This window comes from Lepisosteus platostomus, chromosome 13 (assembly GCF_059453375.1).
Source record: "Lepisosteus platostomus isolate fLepPlt1 chromosome 13, fLepPlt1.hap1, whole genome shotgun sequence".
Lineage (NCBI taxonomy): Eukaryota > Metazoa > Chordata > Actinopteri > Semionotiformes > Lepisosteidae > Lepisosteus > Lepisosteus platostomus.
In genome coordinates this window covers 36,236,610-36,255,953 of record NC_142623.1, presented here as the reverse complement: position 1 = coordinate 36,255,953, position 19,344 = coordinate 36,236,610, and the positions used below count along the sequence as shown (strand labels likewise).

The 19,344-nt window shown below is 38.5% G+C and overlaps 1 protein-coding gene across 2 annotated transcripts in view; it reads left to right on the top strand.

Annotated features, from left to right (window-relative positions):
• LOC148650543 (protein diaphanous homolog 1-like) overlaps positions 1–19,344 on the top strand; it is a 49,954-nt gene that overhangs the window by 12,130 nt on the left and 18,480 nt on the right. The window contains exons 2-8 of one of the 2 annotated variants that reach the window (XM_088604489.1): positions 14,187–14,213; positions 15,347–15,508; positions 16,235–16,336; positions 17,393–17,523; positions 18,126–18,212; positions 18,332–18,395; positions 18,705–18,844. In XM_088604489.1, coding sequence (XP_088460615.1) covers positions 14,187–14,213; positions 15,347–15,508; positions 16,235–16,336; positions 17,393–17,523; positions 18,126–18,212; positions 18,332–18,395; positions 18,705–18,844 — 713 coding nt within the window. The remainder of the gene's footprint in view (positions 1–14,186; positions 14,214–15,346; positions 15,509–16,234; positions 16,337–17,392; positions 17,524–18,125; positions 18,213–18,331; positions 18,396–18,704; positions 18,845–19,344) is intronic. The other variant, XM_088604490.1, reaches the window with a different exon arrangement.

The following is a 19,344-nucleotide window of genomic DNA, read 5'->3' as shown; positions in this document are numbered from 1 at the left end:
CAGTACATGTCGGTAATTGCCTAGGCTTAGAATTGATCAGTGTAAGTGCTACAGAGATTTAGAATCAGGTTTTGTTAGGCTGCTGTTGGCCAATAGGTTTAGGTAGTGCAAATCAGCTGCTTCTTGGAATGGATAATCTACTTTGGTATGCCTTCTGGTATGTTGTATTTAAGCCCCTATTCCCGTTTCTTACTGAACTAGGTATTTTTCGTACTCTGTTTTTATCAAGCATGTATATAAATGTACAATGGCAAATTAATTTTGCCTAGTATAATGAGGGAGACTGTCTTCATATTTGGAGTATTATGCAGTACTTCAAGTGTGTCTAGTTTGTTTTAATCCATTGATTTATTTTGGGCTGTATAGTAATGTGAAAATTGAATAATTAAATCAGATGAATGCAGGAGACACAACTATGAAACAAAATCTGAGAGACTAGTTAAGTTTTTAGGTGAAAAAACACATACAACGTGTAGATAAATGATCAGGACCCAAATAAATGATGGGATTGGATAAAGATGAGTAACGTAAAGAACAAGAAGAATACGATGGTTAATTTTTGGATCATTTAAGACTATGGAGATGTTAAGAACAAATCATATTAGGATTGAACAGTGTATCAAAAATGGCTTCTGGATCAGCCATATTTGGCCAAGAAAAAGAAAGGACAGATTGTCTTATAAACTGACAAACTGAAAATAATCATATTCTTTTTTTATATTTTATTCTGAGCTTCAAGTTAGAGGCAGGGAATCTGCATTGTCCCCTTCAGTGTTTCAAACATGTTAAAAATACATTCGCTGCGTAGGTGTGAACGGCTGTTGACAGAAGTTCGGCCTTTGTATTTTCTCACTGTATGTGAATGGGAGCTTGAACTTCGGGTAGCTGCTGAGAAAGCAGTCAGTGTTTACACACCTCCTCCTCAAACTGGTCACCTCCCTTCAACCAGATGATCAAAGACCTCGCTGACCTGCTGCATTCTGGTGACTCAGCCCTGAGTCTTAGCCTTATATCTGATCTTGTTGAGTAGCTGAGTACAGTGTGCTCTGTTTTTAAATTGGTCTCCCTGTAACATGTAGTAGTACAAAGAACAAACATGTTTTGTTAGAAACTTATGTTTTTCCCCAAATTAGCATTTGTGCAAAGGGGATTCTTTTTTCAGCCCTGTCTGTAAAAAAAATTTTTTTGGGGAGTCTGGGAATCACTTTAGCACTGGAACTGAGTGAACATGTGCTTCGCAAGAAGCACACACCCGATTGCAGAAGACTAAGTTGCATGTTTAGATGAGTTGCTGAAATGCACGTGCTGCCAGCTTTTCATTGGTGCTTGGGTTCGGCCTTATTTCCTGTTTCATGTGAAGAGCTTGCCGATGCTTTCTACTGTCTGCACTACTGTGTGAAGAGCCAACTGCTTGCTTACTGAGTTACACGCAAGGAGGTTGCTTCCTGTCTTTGACACCAAAAGGAGAAGTGGTGAAGGCTCTGCTTGTGTTTTTTTTCTGGTGTCTTTTCAGGCATGGATAGTTTGTGCTGTGTTGCAGATGAAGCTTCACTCGGTAAACAGAGGAAAAAGGAAATTTTGCAGAAGCTGCTAATTGACATTCTTAGCTACACTTTTTTGCAGTGTCTAACGATGGGGAAGCACAAGAGTAAAAGCCTCTAAGTGCTTTCACGCTGTGTACTTATGGTAAAATGAAATGAAGAACCCTGCTTTGATACAAATGGATAATGATTCAAGATTATTTTGGAAATCAGTTTTGTAATCTTCCCCCTATGTTTATTCTGAATTAGATTTCTGTGCTGTCCTAACTAATAATCAGAAGATCCTCCTTAACCTTTGTAGCTAAGTTTTGCTTTGGTGCCTGGCTTGTGTGCACAAGAGAAAAAATGGGTTTTGTACCTTTTGTACTGTTGCACAATAATAATAATTTTTATGTGTATTATATGTGTAAACTTAATTGTTTTAAATGGAATTTTCCTAAAGTAAGAAATAATTAGTAATTATAGTAGGTCAATTAGAGCATAAAAGTAATATCAAAAGAGTCTATAGCCATAGATCTCATACGTATATTCTTATAATCTTATAGGATTTACTATTTCTTCTCCAAGAAAAAATAAAGTAGCTTCTGTAGTTTACCTTGATTAGGATAGAAACAAAGAGTGTGGGGTTTTATTGCTGGGAATGTAAAGCTACAGTATTGTAGCATTAGAAATTGAAATAAACCTAGCACAAACCTCAATGTCATATTGAAGTATTTGCAAACTGTGTAAAAACTAGTGAATTCAAGTTAACTCAAAGATAGCTTGCTTAGTTACTGTACTGTATGGCACAAGCTGTGGGCTTTTTTGTCCACTAAATGAGACCTCACTACAGACCTTGACACTTAAGTGGCTTACAGTTCTCATGGTGTACCAGAGGCAGAAGTTATGACCCGTTAAGGAAACTGCGTGGGCTGAGCTCATTTTCTTCATTCAACAGACATTAATCTGTTTAATCTTCCTATTTTGAGTGGCTCTTATAGTGTCTGCTCTGCTGCAGTCAGCAGAAGAATGCCAAATACTGTTCTCTAGGTACTCATGCGTAATAGTAATGATACTCTTAGGTGCTATTGAACTTTTCTGGTTGAGTCATTAAACGTCGACTATGATGTACCGTTTTTCTGCACAATTTTTAAATGATCTGCCATCTTTTTACCTGTTTAGGTTGCTAAGTCTGTTAAGCGTAGGCTGTTACGGCATTTAATATACCTTTAAAGATATGTAATATGAGAGTGATGCTGAAGATTACTTTTATAGTGCTATACCCAGTGATCACTTTAGTGCACTAAGTATATTCATGCAAGAATTTCCCTAAAATTGAATTCCCTTAAATCACTTTGCATAGAAAATTGTGTTGGATGCAAAGTATGTGAAAATGTAGGGGGGCAGGTGGCTCAGTAGGTTGTGCTATTTCTAAACTCATTCTAAGTCTGTGTGACTACTGTCAGACGTTCATTTAAAACTAAAAAGTGTCGTAGTCCAGCCCAGAAACTGATAAATGGAGGCCCCTTGTTTGAAGGCTGCTGAACTCAATGTCTTGGAAACAATTTCCTCTCAGGCAAACAGAGTGACCCACTTTTTAAATACACTTAAGATCTGCAGTGTGTGCAACATAACTTTTTCCTGCTTTTGTCAATTAACTGTCCTCTCTTATTCACTGAGTTTGCAGCAGTGCGCTAATTACTTGCTGTGCTGAAGAGGCGCATCCCAGCTTGTTTAACATTTCAGGGGCTCCCCAGTGCCTTCCGAGTCTGTGAGGGTTTAACTGCCAGGGGTGAGCTCTTTGGATTTGGAGTCATGCCTCACAAGCTAACAGGAAAAGTTAAGACAAGCGAGGGTATTTGTTTGAAAGACTGCAGCCTCTTGAAACTGTCTCGGAAGTTGAACCAGCGCGTAAGCCACACAGTGTAGCTGAGTAACGTCTGGTTCCGGTTGCTGCGATTAGGTAGTGTCTGTTGTGAGGAGCCAGTGCTGTTTCAGGGTGCAGAGTTCCTGGTGGTTACTGGAGTGATTAATCTGGGGTCAGTGTGCTGTTCCCAGCAGCTCTCCTCGTGCTGTTTACTCTGCTACTTGTGTCCTCACACTTTGGCCTGAGCGGTTTAGCCACAAACCTAAAACGACTACTACAGTATACAGGATAAGAGAGGGGACTTAGCAGTGACACAGCAGCTAGTGGCTCTAGACCCACTTTAGTTCAGAATGATTCAGGAGTAAGTCCGAGAAATCATCGGAGGAGTATTTTTGGCATGAAGTTGGTAGGAAGTTAAAACGCTATGAATGCACCCTTTAGATGACATGGCGCACTTTATCGAAATGTTTCTTTCTAATTCCACATTGCTTTTATCCCGTTTCTTGCAACGACGGTATAAAAAGTAAAAAAACTTCCGGGGCTCAATTTATCCGTGCAGAACGTATTGCATATAGTTTAGTCAAGCAAAAGTGCAAGCCATGAAGATTAGAGCTAATGAAACGTAAAAAATCAATTTAGCATGAAAGACTTCCTGTTAAAAGTTAAAACTTCACACACGAAAACTTGAGACACTCAGATCTTTGAACAAAAAGATTTCACAGCCAACTTTATATATTTTATTCATTTTCTGACACATTAGGCATATTACTGCTTTACTGATTATTGTAGTTTTTCTCTGACATTGCTTTTGTATTTTGTGGATGTATAATGTATTGCGATAGCTGCAGATTACAGTTGCAGAACCCTTTACTGAGGGAGGAGTAGTAGTGGATGTAGTAATTTCTTAACTGGCCATACATATTAGTGATCCCACAGGCCAGGGCAAAATTGAGAAAGTTTTCAATGTTTCTTTCACATTTTAGTGGAGTACTTAGGCCGGTACTAAGGCTTTAAAAGACCAGGTTATCCAAAGGAATCTGTGTTAACCAGTATAAGGTACACCTCAGGCTGAGTATTACAGACTGTTCCTTATTAGTTGAATAACCTAATGGAGAAAAGACTTTGTTGTTTAAACGTTTCAAGGACTTACATGATGTAAAGAAAGGAACAAAATAAATTATATGCCACATCTCAGATTGAATACAATACACACACCCCTTTCCCATTTCTTTTTCATGCTATTCAACTCAAAATAACAAAAAAACCCAAAAGATAATATTGAATATAATATCCTTGTATTAAATAACTATTTTGTGTTCTGATATGGAACACAAATAGGGACATCAGTGATCGTTTTATAGCAATTGGTAATAAATAATTAACTGCATATCTAATATGGAACTGCAGCATTTGACCCCTTGAAATGGTAATGCACGCAATGAAGTCCATTGTTAAGTACCCCTTTTAGATATAGTCTGTGGCTTTTGTTTCAGCTGTTATAGTGTGGTTTCTGCTCTTTTAGATTTGTAGTGGAATTGTGTTGAATTTGTTTCCCCTTGTATCGTCTTAGAAGAGTGGCATGTACTGCTTTAAGCTTGCTTTTCTGTAAACATACATTGGTGACTATGGCTGTCTGCTTCGTCCTACTTCAGTTTGTCAGTGCCCTGAAGTATCAATTTCCCTTTTATGACAACATCTTGATAACTTCCTGCATGAACAATTGTGCAGGAAGTGTGCTTTTAGCCTCAGGGTGTGCCCCATATGCTGTCATAGAAAGAATGGTTAATTTTCTGGCTGCACCTTGCAGTGATATCGTCCTTTCTAAAGTATGCCAGTTATGTGGTTGCTATAGGAACCAATCAACAGTATAAATATCTATAAAAACACTAAGTCATGTGTTGAATGCTGCTTTTCTGTTGCTTTGTTCTTTTGCTTTTCACTGTTGTTTGCACGCTTTGACAAATGTAACCTAGATTTGTACTTAGTTGTGTACTATGCAATAATCTAGTCACATTTTAACTTACTGTGCCGTAGTTTTTCAGGTATTCTGACATTGAGTTTGTTTCTAGAGATAAGGCTAGTATGTTCTCTGTTTGCCTTCAAATTAAAGCAGGATTTGTCATTTTGTTTGCTGTCAATGTTTTTTGCTTCTAAGAAGCACATCTGAATTACTGGATATCTAGTAAACTTTTGTAATTGCCATTATGAACTGGAGTATTTAGTTTTCATTTAAATATAGTTTTGAGGGATCAAAGCTCTAGGGTAAAAAGAGTCCTTTGGTCTTTGTGTCCAATTAAAAAGGCATGGATGGAAGCCGTAAATAAAAATACAATTTAGTAGTCCATTAGTTACTCCTTCCCCACTGAAATATGTCTTAGATGCCATCGGAGCATCTGTGTAACTGGTGCAAACTGCTCGTTTATAACATACTGTTTGGGCTTGAAGCCCTATAATTTGGGAAGGGTGGAGCTGATTTACTGTTTATACTGGAATTCCCTCATCTCGTGGAATGAATCGGCACAGCACTGTGCAGTGCAATAGTACCCACAGTAAAATCATACAAAACACCTAACAGTGCCACAAGTGTTTTGTCATTTGTTTTGGTTACACCCGGATGAAAATTATTTTCATCAATTATTTTAGAATCACATATGCAGAGCTGAAGTATGCAGTATAGAAGCAGTAGCTTCACTTTACTGTTAAACAAATCCTTGATGCTAACCAATGTGCCCTTTTCCTGACCAAACACAGTGAAATCCTTTTGAACAAACAAAAAATCAAAATCCAGCCCTTGAGGCCTACAGAACTTTCTCATTTTCTCTTAATAATGTGCCCTGAGTATCATTTGATTCTTGGAGCTTTTTAATGTAATTGCCTATACTGTTTTGTTCATGTTAAAATGAGCATTTTAAATGAGCTGCAAGCTGTGTTTTAGAAAGGAACAACAACGACTGCAACTGTTTCAGTAAAGACGCCACAGGAGTTATTAGAGGCAATTTTTGGTTTTTCAATTTTCCTCTCACTATTTAAATTCAAAATGCAAAAACCATCTTCATCTGGTCTGTCTTGCTCCATGACCCACTTTCAGTTCAGCTTCAGGTGACGACCGAATGGCCTTACACTCTTCCTCCAAGATTTCCTGATCCAACGGTCAATTCATGGTTCTGCCAATGATGCAAAGCCATGCAGCAAAGCAGCCCCAGGCCATGATACCCTAACCATCATGCTTGACATTCAGAATAAACTTCTTGTGTTAGAAGTGTTTGGTTTTGGCCAGGAAGTTCAATTTATGACTTGTCAGTCAAGAGATCAGTAGCCTTGTAGTTTACCTAGATGGTCTTTGGCAGACTTCTTGGGGAGACCTTTGCTGAGCAACTGGTCCATGAAGTACACCATGATCTCGAATATTTGGTTCATCATGGTTTTCATTAAAGTTGTGATTTCCGTTGCTATATGGCTCACAAGTCTTTTCTTGGCAATGTATGTGCTAGGAATTGTGTGCTCTTGCTGACAACATTCTAACAATAAAGTTTTTGGTTACATAGGTGTGACCTTACCTGGAACAAAACATCTGAGGTTTTGAGGTCCAGAGTTTTAGAATTGGGAATGTCCAAACTAAAACGTTAAAATTAGTCTCACTCCGTGAGACTGTTAATTTGTAAATGTGATTTTGATTTTCCTAATATTTAGTGTGTTTTTAAGTGCAGTGTTGGGATTTATCATGATAGTTATTGCTTTAAGCGAAAGGTGTATGGTTAATCCCTTAATAACGCTGACTAATGCTATTTTTGTGCAAAGAGGTATTTGTATTTGAATGAATGTTTTTGTCATGCACAAATTTTGCACATTTTAATGGATGTATTTTGACTATTCGCCCTGTAATAATATATATTTTTGGATCGGTGGCCAATATTACTACAAACTGAAGATGACCTGCGCTGTTTTGAAATCTCATGTGTAGTTGGCGGGATTGAGGTTACTCAAGTAGACTTCTCTTTTGGTGTAATTTGGCAATCTGGGTCTGTTTAAAGCCCCTCCCAAGGGGAGTTATTTAAAGAGTGCGGTACTGAAACAGCCGTTGTGTGTGGTATGATGTGAAAAAATTCGTTCTTGACAAAGACTGTACCAGGAAGAGAATCTGTCATGTTTCCGGTCTGATTATTCATTTATATAGTTAACTCTGACACCCATGAGCCAGTGAGGCATGTTGAAATTTAATTTCACATTTTGCTTTCTTTACAAAGTAATTTGAAATTGGAATTATAATTATCAGAAGTGTTTTTTCCATGAAATTCATACCCACTTAAACAGCTAGCCCAAATGGTTCATATAGTGGTAAAGTACTTCTGATTCTGTTTGACACCTATTTTGTTTTGTATGGATCATGAAATAAAAGTAGTGTTATGAACACCTACTGTTACACATTATTTCCAATAAAAGTGTTTAAAATATTCCTTTGCTTACATCTAACACATTTGTCACCCATGTTTCCTAACAAATGTTAGGGAACTAGTTAGTTACCTGACAAATAGCCAGAGTTTCTGTTTAGTGTTGTGGGTTTTTTATAAACAGAAACTAGACAAGAATGCAGTGGGTACAAGCATATAAGATTTCAAAGAATGCTGACCTGCTCTTATCTGGAGTTGTGGGGGGGGGGGACATTCCGCAGTTTACATGTAAAATGAAAAAAAAAGTTTGGGATTTATGTATATAAATTGGTATATTTTAAAAAAATATGATAAAACTTAAAATATTATATATACAGTACTTACTATATATAATTAAACTTATGCAAAATTACAAAATACAGCAAAATACTACAAGAGAACCTGTTTCAGTCTGCTAAAAAACTGAAGCTTTGGAGAAAGTTAATCTTTCAGCAGGACAATGATCCCAGACACAAGGTCAAAGTAACTTTGGAGTGGCTCAACAAAAAGGTGAATGTCCTACAATGGCCCAGTAAGAGCCCTGATCTCAATCCAATTGAGATTCTGTGGCACTATTTGAAAATTTCGGTGCACAAGCATCATCCGACTAACCTGAATAACCTGGAGCAATACTGCCTGGAAGAATGGGCCAAAATCACTCCTGAACAGTGTGCAAAACTGGCACACACTTTCCTCAAAAAACTTAAAGCTGTTATTGCTGCAAAAGGTGACTCTACAAAATATTAAACTGTGGGGATTGAATACTTATGCAAACAGCATATTTCAGTTTTTTTTTGTTTTTCTTAAGAATATTTTCTAACATAAAACATTGTCACATTAAAATATTTAAATTTGAGTTTTAGTGTTTTAAAATAAAAATATCACCGAGAACAAAATTTCAATGTAGGATTTGTAATTCAGTAAAATGAGAGAATTAGTCAAGGGTCTGCATACTTTTGCAAGGCACTGTATATAAGTATTTGTACTTAAAAATATTACTTATCAGTGACTGTTAATTAATTTAGCAGTGCCCTGTTTCCCATCGTGTACAGAATCAAAAGGACTTTTCCAAATAGAGTAGTCCATGCTGTATTATACCTCTAAAGAACCTTTACCTTGTGTGTTCAGTTACAGTATAACTTCATTATGATTAAAACCAAGTTAGAACTGGTGACTAGATCTACACAGACTGCCACATTGTTTACTTATATAGATATTTGTATCTTAAAGCTTTTATTTAAGGTTATTGAGGCTACACAATATCTTAGTCGCTTATAAAGTGGTTCTATTTAATTAATTCCGCTCCGTGACATTTATTCAGTGAAAGATATACTGGGCGTTGCTTGATTTTGTTGGTAAGTCCATAGTCCTTTGTTAGTCATTTAGAATTGCACAATCTCCATTTTAAAATTTTGTAAATGTGGGAATTTTATGGACCTGAATTATACTGCTACTCTTAAAACACGGTATCCCCAAATAATATTGTAAATTATGAAAACAATTTTTGCACTTTTGTGACTTACATTTAGAGGGGTGGAGACAAAGGAAGAGGGTGCGTTTTCCCTTTTCTTAGATACAGAAAGAATTTTAAGCAGCAGGTAGCTGGGATGGTTCATGCATTCAGACCTTGATTCATTAAATATGAATGAGGGAATGCCTGAAATTAAAAAAAAAGCTTTCCTTTTCTACCATGAATGACAATGTGGAGCTATAGCTCGTAGAACCTAGCAGTCACACAAGCGAGTACAGTGTAGGGGTTTTGTGCATGTGCTGGGACAATTATTAATTGTAGCAGTAAATCACAAAATGATTCTTTGCTGGCTATTAGAAATACAGAAACAATAATACACGAGCATACATTTACTAATACATAAAATATTAATACATAAAACATAACAGCTCTTATATTGAGCATTAGCAGAATACAAAAGTTATATATTAAATCACGAAGAGTTACAAATACCAAGAGATAAATACATTCAGTATACTATTTTGTTAATGAGCTTTTTGAGTACAACGTCTACACTAGATACTCAAAAGCAAGTACATCATTCATAGGAATTAAATTGACATCAACTGGGATTGAGGTAACAATTGAATTCTCGAGCTGCAATGTCGAATTTTGAATACTCATCCAATTTATGTGGATTCAGATCTCCCGCGGACACAAGGGAACAGCAACAGGCTGTTGCTGCGTCCAGTCGGGGTCCTCTGGCCCAGTGCCAGGCAGCCCTGGTTCGGCTGGAGGTGTGGGAGAAGGAGGGAGAGAATCCTGCTGTGGTGCCTCTCTGAGGACCTGGCTGAACTAGCAGAGTTTGTGCACCTGAAAAGTGGCTGCAGGTCCGAGCAAGTCACACTCTTTAGACAGGAAGAAGACCGGTTCGTTCCCGATGTAGCACTAGTCCTGAATACTAACAGTTGGGGCTTTAGTGTACTCGTTGATCTGGCGACCATTGACGGTGGGTTACCGGCGGTTCACGAGGCTTGCTGCTGGGCTAACCTCGGGCAGATCCTTTGGTTACGCGCGGGCGACCTCTGGTCTTGACTCTTAGAACAAAGTAAAGTCCTGGCACTCGGACACACTGGCTGTCACGTGATTGTCCAAGCTGAGTCTGAGAATGTCCTGGAGGGGCACCCTCTGGGCCCTGTGCTACCTCTTTTATCTGGAGGAACTATGGTTCATCATTGAACTTCAAAGTTTTGCGGGCATTCGAGACCCATGTGGAGTTACCCTGCCCTACCAGTTCCTGATTGGCTGATCAAGGTGGAGGATGAGTAACAATGCTCTCTGACCTTAGGGTTGTAGACAACCTGGGATGAGACTCTCCCTTGGAATCTTCCTGACAGAAAGACGCCAGAGATGAACATTCATTAGGGAGGCTGGAGAACCTCAGCCCAGGGAGTTGTTCCTTATCAGGAAACTCTATCAGACAGAATAACACCTTAAATCAGAACCACATGGAATGGTCTGTCTGTATCCAGCACCACAGAGATGAGGGAGAGAGACTGGCAAGGGGGACAGCAAACTTAATTCCTGTATTATTAATAAGCATTGCCGCTACAACAGTAACCTTTCTGTTTGAGGACAGCACAGAGATGAAGAAAGCAGATGTCGGAATGCGCTCACAGATGTAAACTGGTATCAAATGCTTATCACAAGTCACTAAAGAAGGAGAAAGTTGGGCAGTTTGTTTCCAGACCAGTTTTTGTTTCAAATGAATTTGAAGTGCTGTTCACATAGTTTAAAGATTGTATTGGCCCTAATTTGCCAAGATGAGCTAATTACTTCTCTAACATCCTGATACTATATCTGTGTAAAGGTGACAGGCGGTAAAGAACATCATGCAGGCCTCAATTTGGTGAACGGTGGCGATTAAACACATTTAAACAGAACTTCATTTTTTTGGGTTTCCATGGCTGGTTCATACTAAAGTATGGGTCTATGCATCTCTGGAACGTTGAAGTCACAGAATTATTATTGAACCCTTGCAGTTCAATAGAATAAAAAAGCATTAAGTTGTAAGTATGGAGAAAAAAAATCCAAATCAAATACAAATATCTAGTTGTGTTATTGTAGCTGAGGCTGTAAAGCTTGAGTGTGTTGACCTCATCCTGACTAATTTTAGAAGTGAATGAGGAAGCTTTCACAAAATAAGGTGTAATGTGTTGCAAGAGACATAGGACTGAACTTTGTCGCTTTTGCCTGTCAGTTGTGACAGGTTATCATTGTAGATTTAAAGCAGATATCAAGTAGATAGACAGAGGATGGAACTGCAGGGTCCTAAGTCTGATAGAAAAAGGTTTTAATTAAAAACCAAGCTTACATTGTTTCAAAGGCCATTACGTATCCCTTCAATCCCCATTTTTTGTTGGTAGTTCTCAAAGTAGTTATATTGACCTCCCATGCTTTTGCAAGAACCTTATCACCCTTTTTTTAAGTTCCACGTCATGCATGTCACAAGATAGGTATTTCAGAACCGTATACTTGGTATCATAGCCGCAACAATGAGCTTTATTGTTTGTAATCTGCTGCTGTCTTACTATGCCGAGCACAAGCTATGTCCTAGAAATACCAGAATAGATATTTTCTGTCTGTGAATCTCTAGAGTGTCCATATTCAATTAAAAATTGATAGGAGAAATGTATGAAATATGAAGAGGTGTGCAATGGAGAAGCACAATAGAAAGACCACGCTTTGATCACATTTAATTGTGCCTCCTTTCATTTTTGATGTACATGAAACACTCTTTAATTAGCTGACAATTACTAGGAGTGATTGAACTGAAGATTATTTCCAAGGAAAGGGAAAAGGTGGTTACGTTTCACCCAAAGTAAATTAATATACTTTAGCTTTTGACTAAATGCGTTTTACTATAACTCTGGGCAGAGGTGGAAAGATTATAATTATTTGGAAGGTAAAGTAGTTTTCCTTTGAAGTGTGTTTGTAGATTTATGACTGCTTGACCATGGGAATTTCACTTGGTTTGCAAGGTTACTGAGTCAGGTTTTTCTGGTTGTACAGGTGCTGAGTCTTTGAATCGGGACTGGGAACAGTTAATTTCTTGCCGATGACTACTTTCCAGTGATTAAAAGTGATCATTCGAAATGTGTTTCCCAGTGATTGTACACAGTAATTTGAACAAACCCAGCTTTTCAAATGCAAGGCTCAGATGGGCAATGCTCTGCATGTGAACCCAGAGCTCAAAAATACATACATCTGTTATCAGACAGCTGCACAACATATGTCTGGTATTAGAAAAGCACCCTTTTCCAAGTATGAGGCATGGTAACGTGGAGCCTGTCATCTATCATGTAAAAAGGCGCCATCCTTTCAGAAGGCCCCGACTCATTACTAATCCCATGGAATTTCTCAAAAAGAGTAGGGATGTTGCTTAGCCTGGTGTCTTGGCCAAATTTCTCCCGGCTTTTACCAGTCATATTCTCCTAATAACCCCCATCTCTGAACTGGTTTCATCACTCTGTTCTCCTCCCCACTGATAGCTGGAGTGTGGTGAATGTTCTGCCGCACTTTGGCTGCCATGATCATCACATTGGTGATGGTGGAGGGGAGTCCCCATTACGTGTAAAGCACTTTGAGTTGAGTGTCCTTTAAGCATAAGGAATATTATCATTGTCGTCTTCATCATCATCATCATGCCACCATGTCACTGACTCTTAAAACATATACAACAGTCTTACATTTTGAAATACAATTTTTCAAAATGATAAATGGTAATATACCTTAAAACTGCAAGCTATCTTCATGCTCTGTGTTCTGTAAGGAGTAAAAAGTCATTAAGTAAAAGAAGCAGAATTTGTATTACAACAACACCCCCTTGAGCCCTTTAGAAGTGGTACAAAGGCAAAGAGCTTCAGAGTGTATATCTTGACCTGTAGTGCCATCTGCTGATAGAAGATAGGTTATTTTAGCCCAGTATTTTCTGAAATGTGTCACATAAGACACCCAGGTCCTAGCATCCTCAATGAGAACAATGCATGAGAAGTTCATTTCGTGCAGTGTGGAGGTTTTCTTTACCAGATTTTTTTTTATAATATCATATATCAGTCTCTGATAAACATTGGTGTTAGAGACCAGAAAGCCGTGACATGTTGTGAAATGACGTACAAAGGGAAATTTTTCCTCATGAGAACAATGTAATAATGTAGGGTTTGGGACTGGAATCTTGGAAGAGCATGAACTTTGCCCATGCAACTTAAAGTGGGAGGCTTTTCCCATAAGATTGAATGGACTAGGGTGGGGTTGGGGACCATAAATTAAATTTAGTGTCTGTGTTCACTTGTAGCTAACCAAATACAGTATAGGGGGATCATTAGTAGACAGGCTACATTAATAAATATCGCAACATCACAAAATGACTTAGAAAGGGATGGCAAAGGGAATAAGGACAAAAGAAAAAAATTAACTACATTTCCAACCCACAGAAGAGACAGGTTTTACCTTTAATATCCCCGCAATCCATAAAAAAAAAAAAACAGAAGTAGAAATAAATAGCGTTAGAACTCCTTTCGGTTTCTGGTTTCATCAAAACCAACACAGTTATTCTCTGATTTTCCACCATTTAAAGTTGGTTAGATCAGTTATGTAGTGCATGGTGGCAAGAGTGGCAGAACGTTCTTTAATGTTTAAATGTGCAAGCATTTATCTGCGTGTGGTACAGAGCTGGTTGAGTAAGCCGTCGTCGCTCTGTATTAGTTATGTGGCTCTCTCACGTTCTTAGTCCCTCCCTGTGATCACTGTGCTGCTCACTCTGCTGTCCTCTGCTCATCTCTAGTGGGTAGTTTCCTTTGGGTGTTCTTATTGTCTCACTGACTTTCTCTCTCTCCTGCCCTTCGCTTCTTCCCTTTCAACAGACTCTCAAGCGGCTGATTCCAGATGAGGTAGGAGTGCAGTCCTGATTTTGCTCCTTGCCCTTCGCTCGTCGCCCTTGTGCCCTCGTCTCTTTACTAACCCCTCCTTCGATCCCGTAACAAAATAAAAGAGCCTGCGCCTTTTTTTTTGCAAGTGCATGCCCCTTCATTGTTGGATCCCTTGGTTCGGTCAATGTCTTTTCCCGAGTCCTCTGCCTCCGGGGAACATTAGGCAGTTATTTGGCTTCAGCTGCAATGCTACACCCTTCACTGACATGGCATTCACATGACATGACATTCATTCAAATGCTCACAGCATCGGAGTTCTTCTCGATGGCTGTCAGCATTTCCTCATCGCTTTCTCTGCTTTCGTCTAACGCCCCGTTAAGATGGGCTTTTATGGGAAAGTCCCATTTTTATGTTGACTTGCAAAAGCAGGAGTTGACCAGGTAAGTAAAGGGAGCAGATGCTATAGTACAGGTGAGTTGAACAGCAAGCAAGTATTTAGGCTTCATGCGAAGTATTTCCCTGAGCTCTGTGCACTTTTGGGTTCTCATTGCCTATAAAGATCTAGCCGGCTTTGGTAGTTGGGGGGGTTTGTTGGTGAGTAAACATTTGAGATCATTTCCAGATGTCTTTGTTTGAAAAAAGTAAACATTTTTTTGAAAAATGTGAACTGTTCTAGGAAGCTAGATGAGCTAAATTGTTTTTTAAACATTTTATTCCTTGGTGAAACCTTAATATACAAATATTTGGCTTTCAGGTGATGGGAATCAATTTTTCTTTTCGAGAAGGACAGTTCTAGAATCTGTCATTCAAGGTTTTGACCTTGAATAATATTTAGTGGCAAATTAGCTATGCGTCATGTACCAGAATCCTTCTGAAGGAATTTCATGTTTCAAATTCCAGTAATTGTAAGTGAAGCCTAAACTTTGATGTTTATAGTGCTGTACAGTATATAACACAATTCACCGATATATATAAACACTGTTATATACAGTACTTGCAGTGCTGCAATTTCCCTCACAGGATCAATATCTATCAACTTGTGGTATACAGTACATATTTTCAGTTGTTTCGCCACCTGGTGGACAAACGGGTAACTGAGGTGTGCATTGATTGTGCTAATGTCTACCCGTTCCTCACCACCACACCTCACACAGCTGGAGAGGTTCACCAGCATGAGGATGAAGAAGGACAAAGAGAAGCCACACATCCCCAGCCATCGGCACTCTTCTGCAGCCCATTATGAGGTTCCGGCCCAGGCTGCCATGTTGCACGACCACCCTGATGATTACGTGCTGGAGCTCTTTGAGCAGATGCTGGTGAGTCTCTCTGAACTTCCTCCTGTCCTGTGAGGCCTGGTACTGTGGGTCAGATCTTGTCTGTTCTCGGAGGGTTAGGGAAGAAAATGCCAAAAGAGGGATGTTCTTTACAAGGCTCATAAAAATAGCAATTAGCAGCTGCAGGGTCTACATTTAGATAGATAGATAATAATTTATTAATCCCGTAGGGAAACTGATGAAATTGATGATTTAAGCTGCATGTTTATGTTATAGTCTTTATTCGTACCTATCAAACATTCTTCTCTTGTTTCGTATAAAACCTAGCCAACCCAAGATTCTGAATTGGAAATCTGAAGTGAACGTTAAAACATGTTCATAAAATAGCAGCAGACTTCCTTTTCAGACACTGTGCAGCTTGCGGGAAGATACAAACAGGATGTTGTATTTGTTTTGCCTTCTATATATTTATAAATATCCTTTTATGATTTAATCTACTTAGCACCCTGTTAGTGCTCTTTGTCAGTGTTTTGTCTGAGCACACTTTAAACTAATGCAACAGTTTAGATGTTTCCAGTGAAATCTTTGGTGCTGAAATGAAGGTTTAGTATATGGGGTGGTCCATGTTTTGTAAATGTTGCAAAACTAGATAATAGGCTTTGGTAGTTTGGTATTTGAAAAAAGGCGTTTGAAGCACTTGATGTAGTCATCTGTACCCCAAATGAATGTAAGGAACTCTTGTGAGGAACCATTCCTGGTGTTTTGCAGGTGGACATGAATCTGAATGAGGAGAAGCAGCAGCCTCTGAGAGAGAAGGACATTGCTATTAAGAGGGAAATGGTTTCCCAGTACCTACACACCTCAAAAGCTGTAAGTCTCAAACTCAGGCTTGTCTCCATAAGTCCCGTCATATTCCAGCTGTGAACAGAAGGGAAATGTCTAAGCTAAACCATAACCTTAACTGAACCTTTGCATTTGCTGATCCCTCGTTAAACCCAAGGACAACAGGCAGGATTAGTCAAACCCTTAATATACCAGCAGAATATCGATTGTGAAAATCGGATTAAGAAAAGATGTTGTACCTTGAATATGTTAATGATTAGGATGTAAATGTGAAGAAGAATGGTGCAAAAGATATTACAAATGCAGAGATGTGTCTAAAATCAATTAAATGTTTGTTTTCATTGTTTAAGAAAAAGGACCACTTGTTATGGGTTTTAATATTAGGCTTGCACATGTACGAGTGGCTTTTTAAAATAACGGGGAGTTATGTAGTTTGTATTTGTCTCTTGACTCCACTTATTATGAGTATGGTCAGCTCGTAGTGCTGCTTCACAATCCTGCCGTCCAGGGTTTGAGTCTGGCCTTGGGCTGTGTCTGCGTGAAATCTTCCTGAAAAATCTTCCTGAAAAAAATTGAAGTGTTTTCTTTATTGGTGCTCCAGCTTCTTCCCTCAGCCCAAAGAAATCCTGCCTAGATTAGATTGGCTGTTCTATAATACCTCTTTCTCCATGGCCCTGCAATGGCCTGCTGTTTCTCCAGTAGCTGTGAATGTTCAGTCCTGCCTGCTGCCTTGTTTCTGTGACAGGCCCTGGGTTACTCCCTTTCTCACCTGAGAAAATGGCTTATGATATGGTAAAGGCTGTTCAAAACAATACATTAACATATTGCTGATTAATTAGAACTTGCACAGCTATTTTTAGAACTGGTTTAAGAGTCTTTGGCTATTACCAGTACTGTGCCCCTCAGAACAGAGGTACAGATTTCCCTATTTAAAAATAAACGGATTCAACTTCTCATTTCTACCTGTGGCCATAGCCTTGCTCAACAGTTCATTCTTTTGTTCTTATGTGTATTGTGTTTTTGTGTGTTTTTTATATTGTCTGCGGTTGTAAAATACATTTTCCCTTTCTTTTTTTCTTCCAGGGCCAAAGTCAGAAAGAGAGTTCAAAGTCAGCTGTGATGTACATCCAGGAGTTGAAGATGGAGCTAAGAGAAAATCAGTTGCTCAGCTGTCTGGAATCTTTGCGAGTTTCTCTCAGCAACAATCCAGTCAGGTAAAGCAATTAACAAAGCTCAAGTAACCAAATAATTGAACTCTGGGGAGGTTTTATTCTTTACTTCACAGCTGTTAGCCATAGATATTAACACCATCCAACTGCTTTAGAAACTTGATTTAAGATACCACATGGAATGTAGAATGTATCTGTGCAATCAGTTAATTCAAGTACGTTAAATTAATCAAGGCTATTTTGAAGGTTAAGAACTTTTTGCACAGCTGTTCATTTACATTCACAGGTTTTGATTTTTACAAGCAAGGAGTTTTATTTTCATTTTTGCAGTGGAGCCAGGGACATTGCCAGTATTGAGAAATTTATAATGAAATTTCTCTTTACTTTCCATCACTGGTAAAGAACACCAGTATCCATTCACAAAATGAAATATTGTTTCGTTGTTTGTTTTTAATGCAGATACTGGAGATAGAAATGTGCCTCGAATAGATTTGATAATGTTCTGTCATTCATTGTGGATCTAAAGTTGAAGGACAATAAAACTGGAGTAATTAGTGAATTAACCATGCATGTTTCCTTTGATTTTTTTTAAAACTGTTTTGTTTTAGCAAAACTGTTTTCACAGTTATTTCATTCTTGTTTTCTAGCTGGGTTCAGACATTTGGCAATGAAGGGCTGGCACTTCTGCTGGATATTTTGAAGAAGCTGCAAGATGACAAGGAGGAATCCTATACGTAAATATCTCTTTATTTAGTATGGATTAATTTCATTTTTAACTTTCTGAAAGTCTGCAAGGTGTTTATTAAAATAGAAGTATATTACATAATTTCATTTCATGGTTGTTCTTTTGCAGAAATATCAGTGTTAAGTGTCAACATGAAATTATCAGGTGCCTAAAAGCTTTCATGAACAACAAGGTAAATAACTATTAATTGCTTAATATATTGTCTAGTCATTTCCTGCTAATTAGTCTTACATTTGTGTTTTAGTTTTCCCGATCCCCATGGCGAATCTTATTACTTGTGCAGTGCAATTCATCTTAAGTTTATTACCTTGTGTTTTAAAATTATGTGAAGATCATTGATTACTACATTTACTGTTTTTTTTTAACTGAACTTCCTAGGCTTATTGCAAACTTGTCTTACACATGAAATCGGCGGTTTTTGTCCAGTCCTTGGTCAAGGTGTAGATGTAAAAATGCAGATGTGTTGTTTTTTCCTGGTCAGTTTGGTTTGAAAGCCATGCTGAATTCAGATAACGGAATCAGGCTCCTTGTCCAAGCCATTGACCCCCGTGTTCCTCACATGATGGTGGATGCTGTGAAATTGCTGTCGGCCATCTGCATCTTGGAACAACCTGAAAACCTGTAAGTGCTCCTTTGCCGTAGCAACTTTGTCTTGTTTTCAGTTGAGGAATCTCGGTAAACAGAATACTTTTGTATTAGCAAAAGGTTTATCCAGGTATGCATTTTTAAATTACAGTACATTGATTGGATCATCCGAATCAAAATCAACTTTATCATCCACATAAAGTGGAAAATTTCCTTTGGCCTCACTGAGACATCAAATTTCCAATTGGCCCTCACCAATCATGGCCTCCTAATAATCCCCCTCTATGAATTGGCTACATTACTCTGCTCTCCTCCCCACTGATAGCTGATGTGTGGTGAGCGTTCTGGCGCACTATGGCTGCCGTCGCATCATCCAGGTGGATGCTGCACATTGGTGGTGGTGGAGGGGAGACCCCATTACCTGTAAAGCGCTTTGAGTGGAGTGTCCAGAAAAGCGCTATATAAGTGTAAGCAATTATTATTATTATTAATTATCAATGGTAAAATACATAAGACATCATGTGGATTTTATAAAA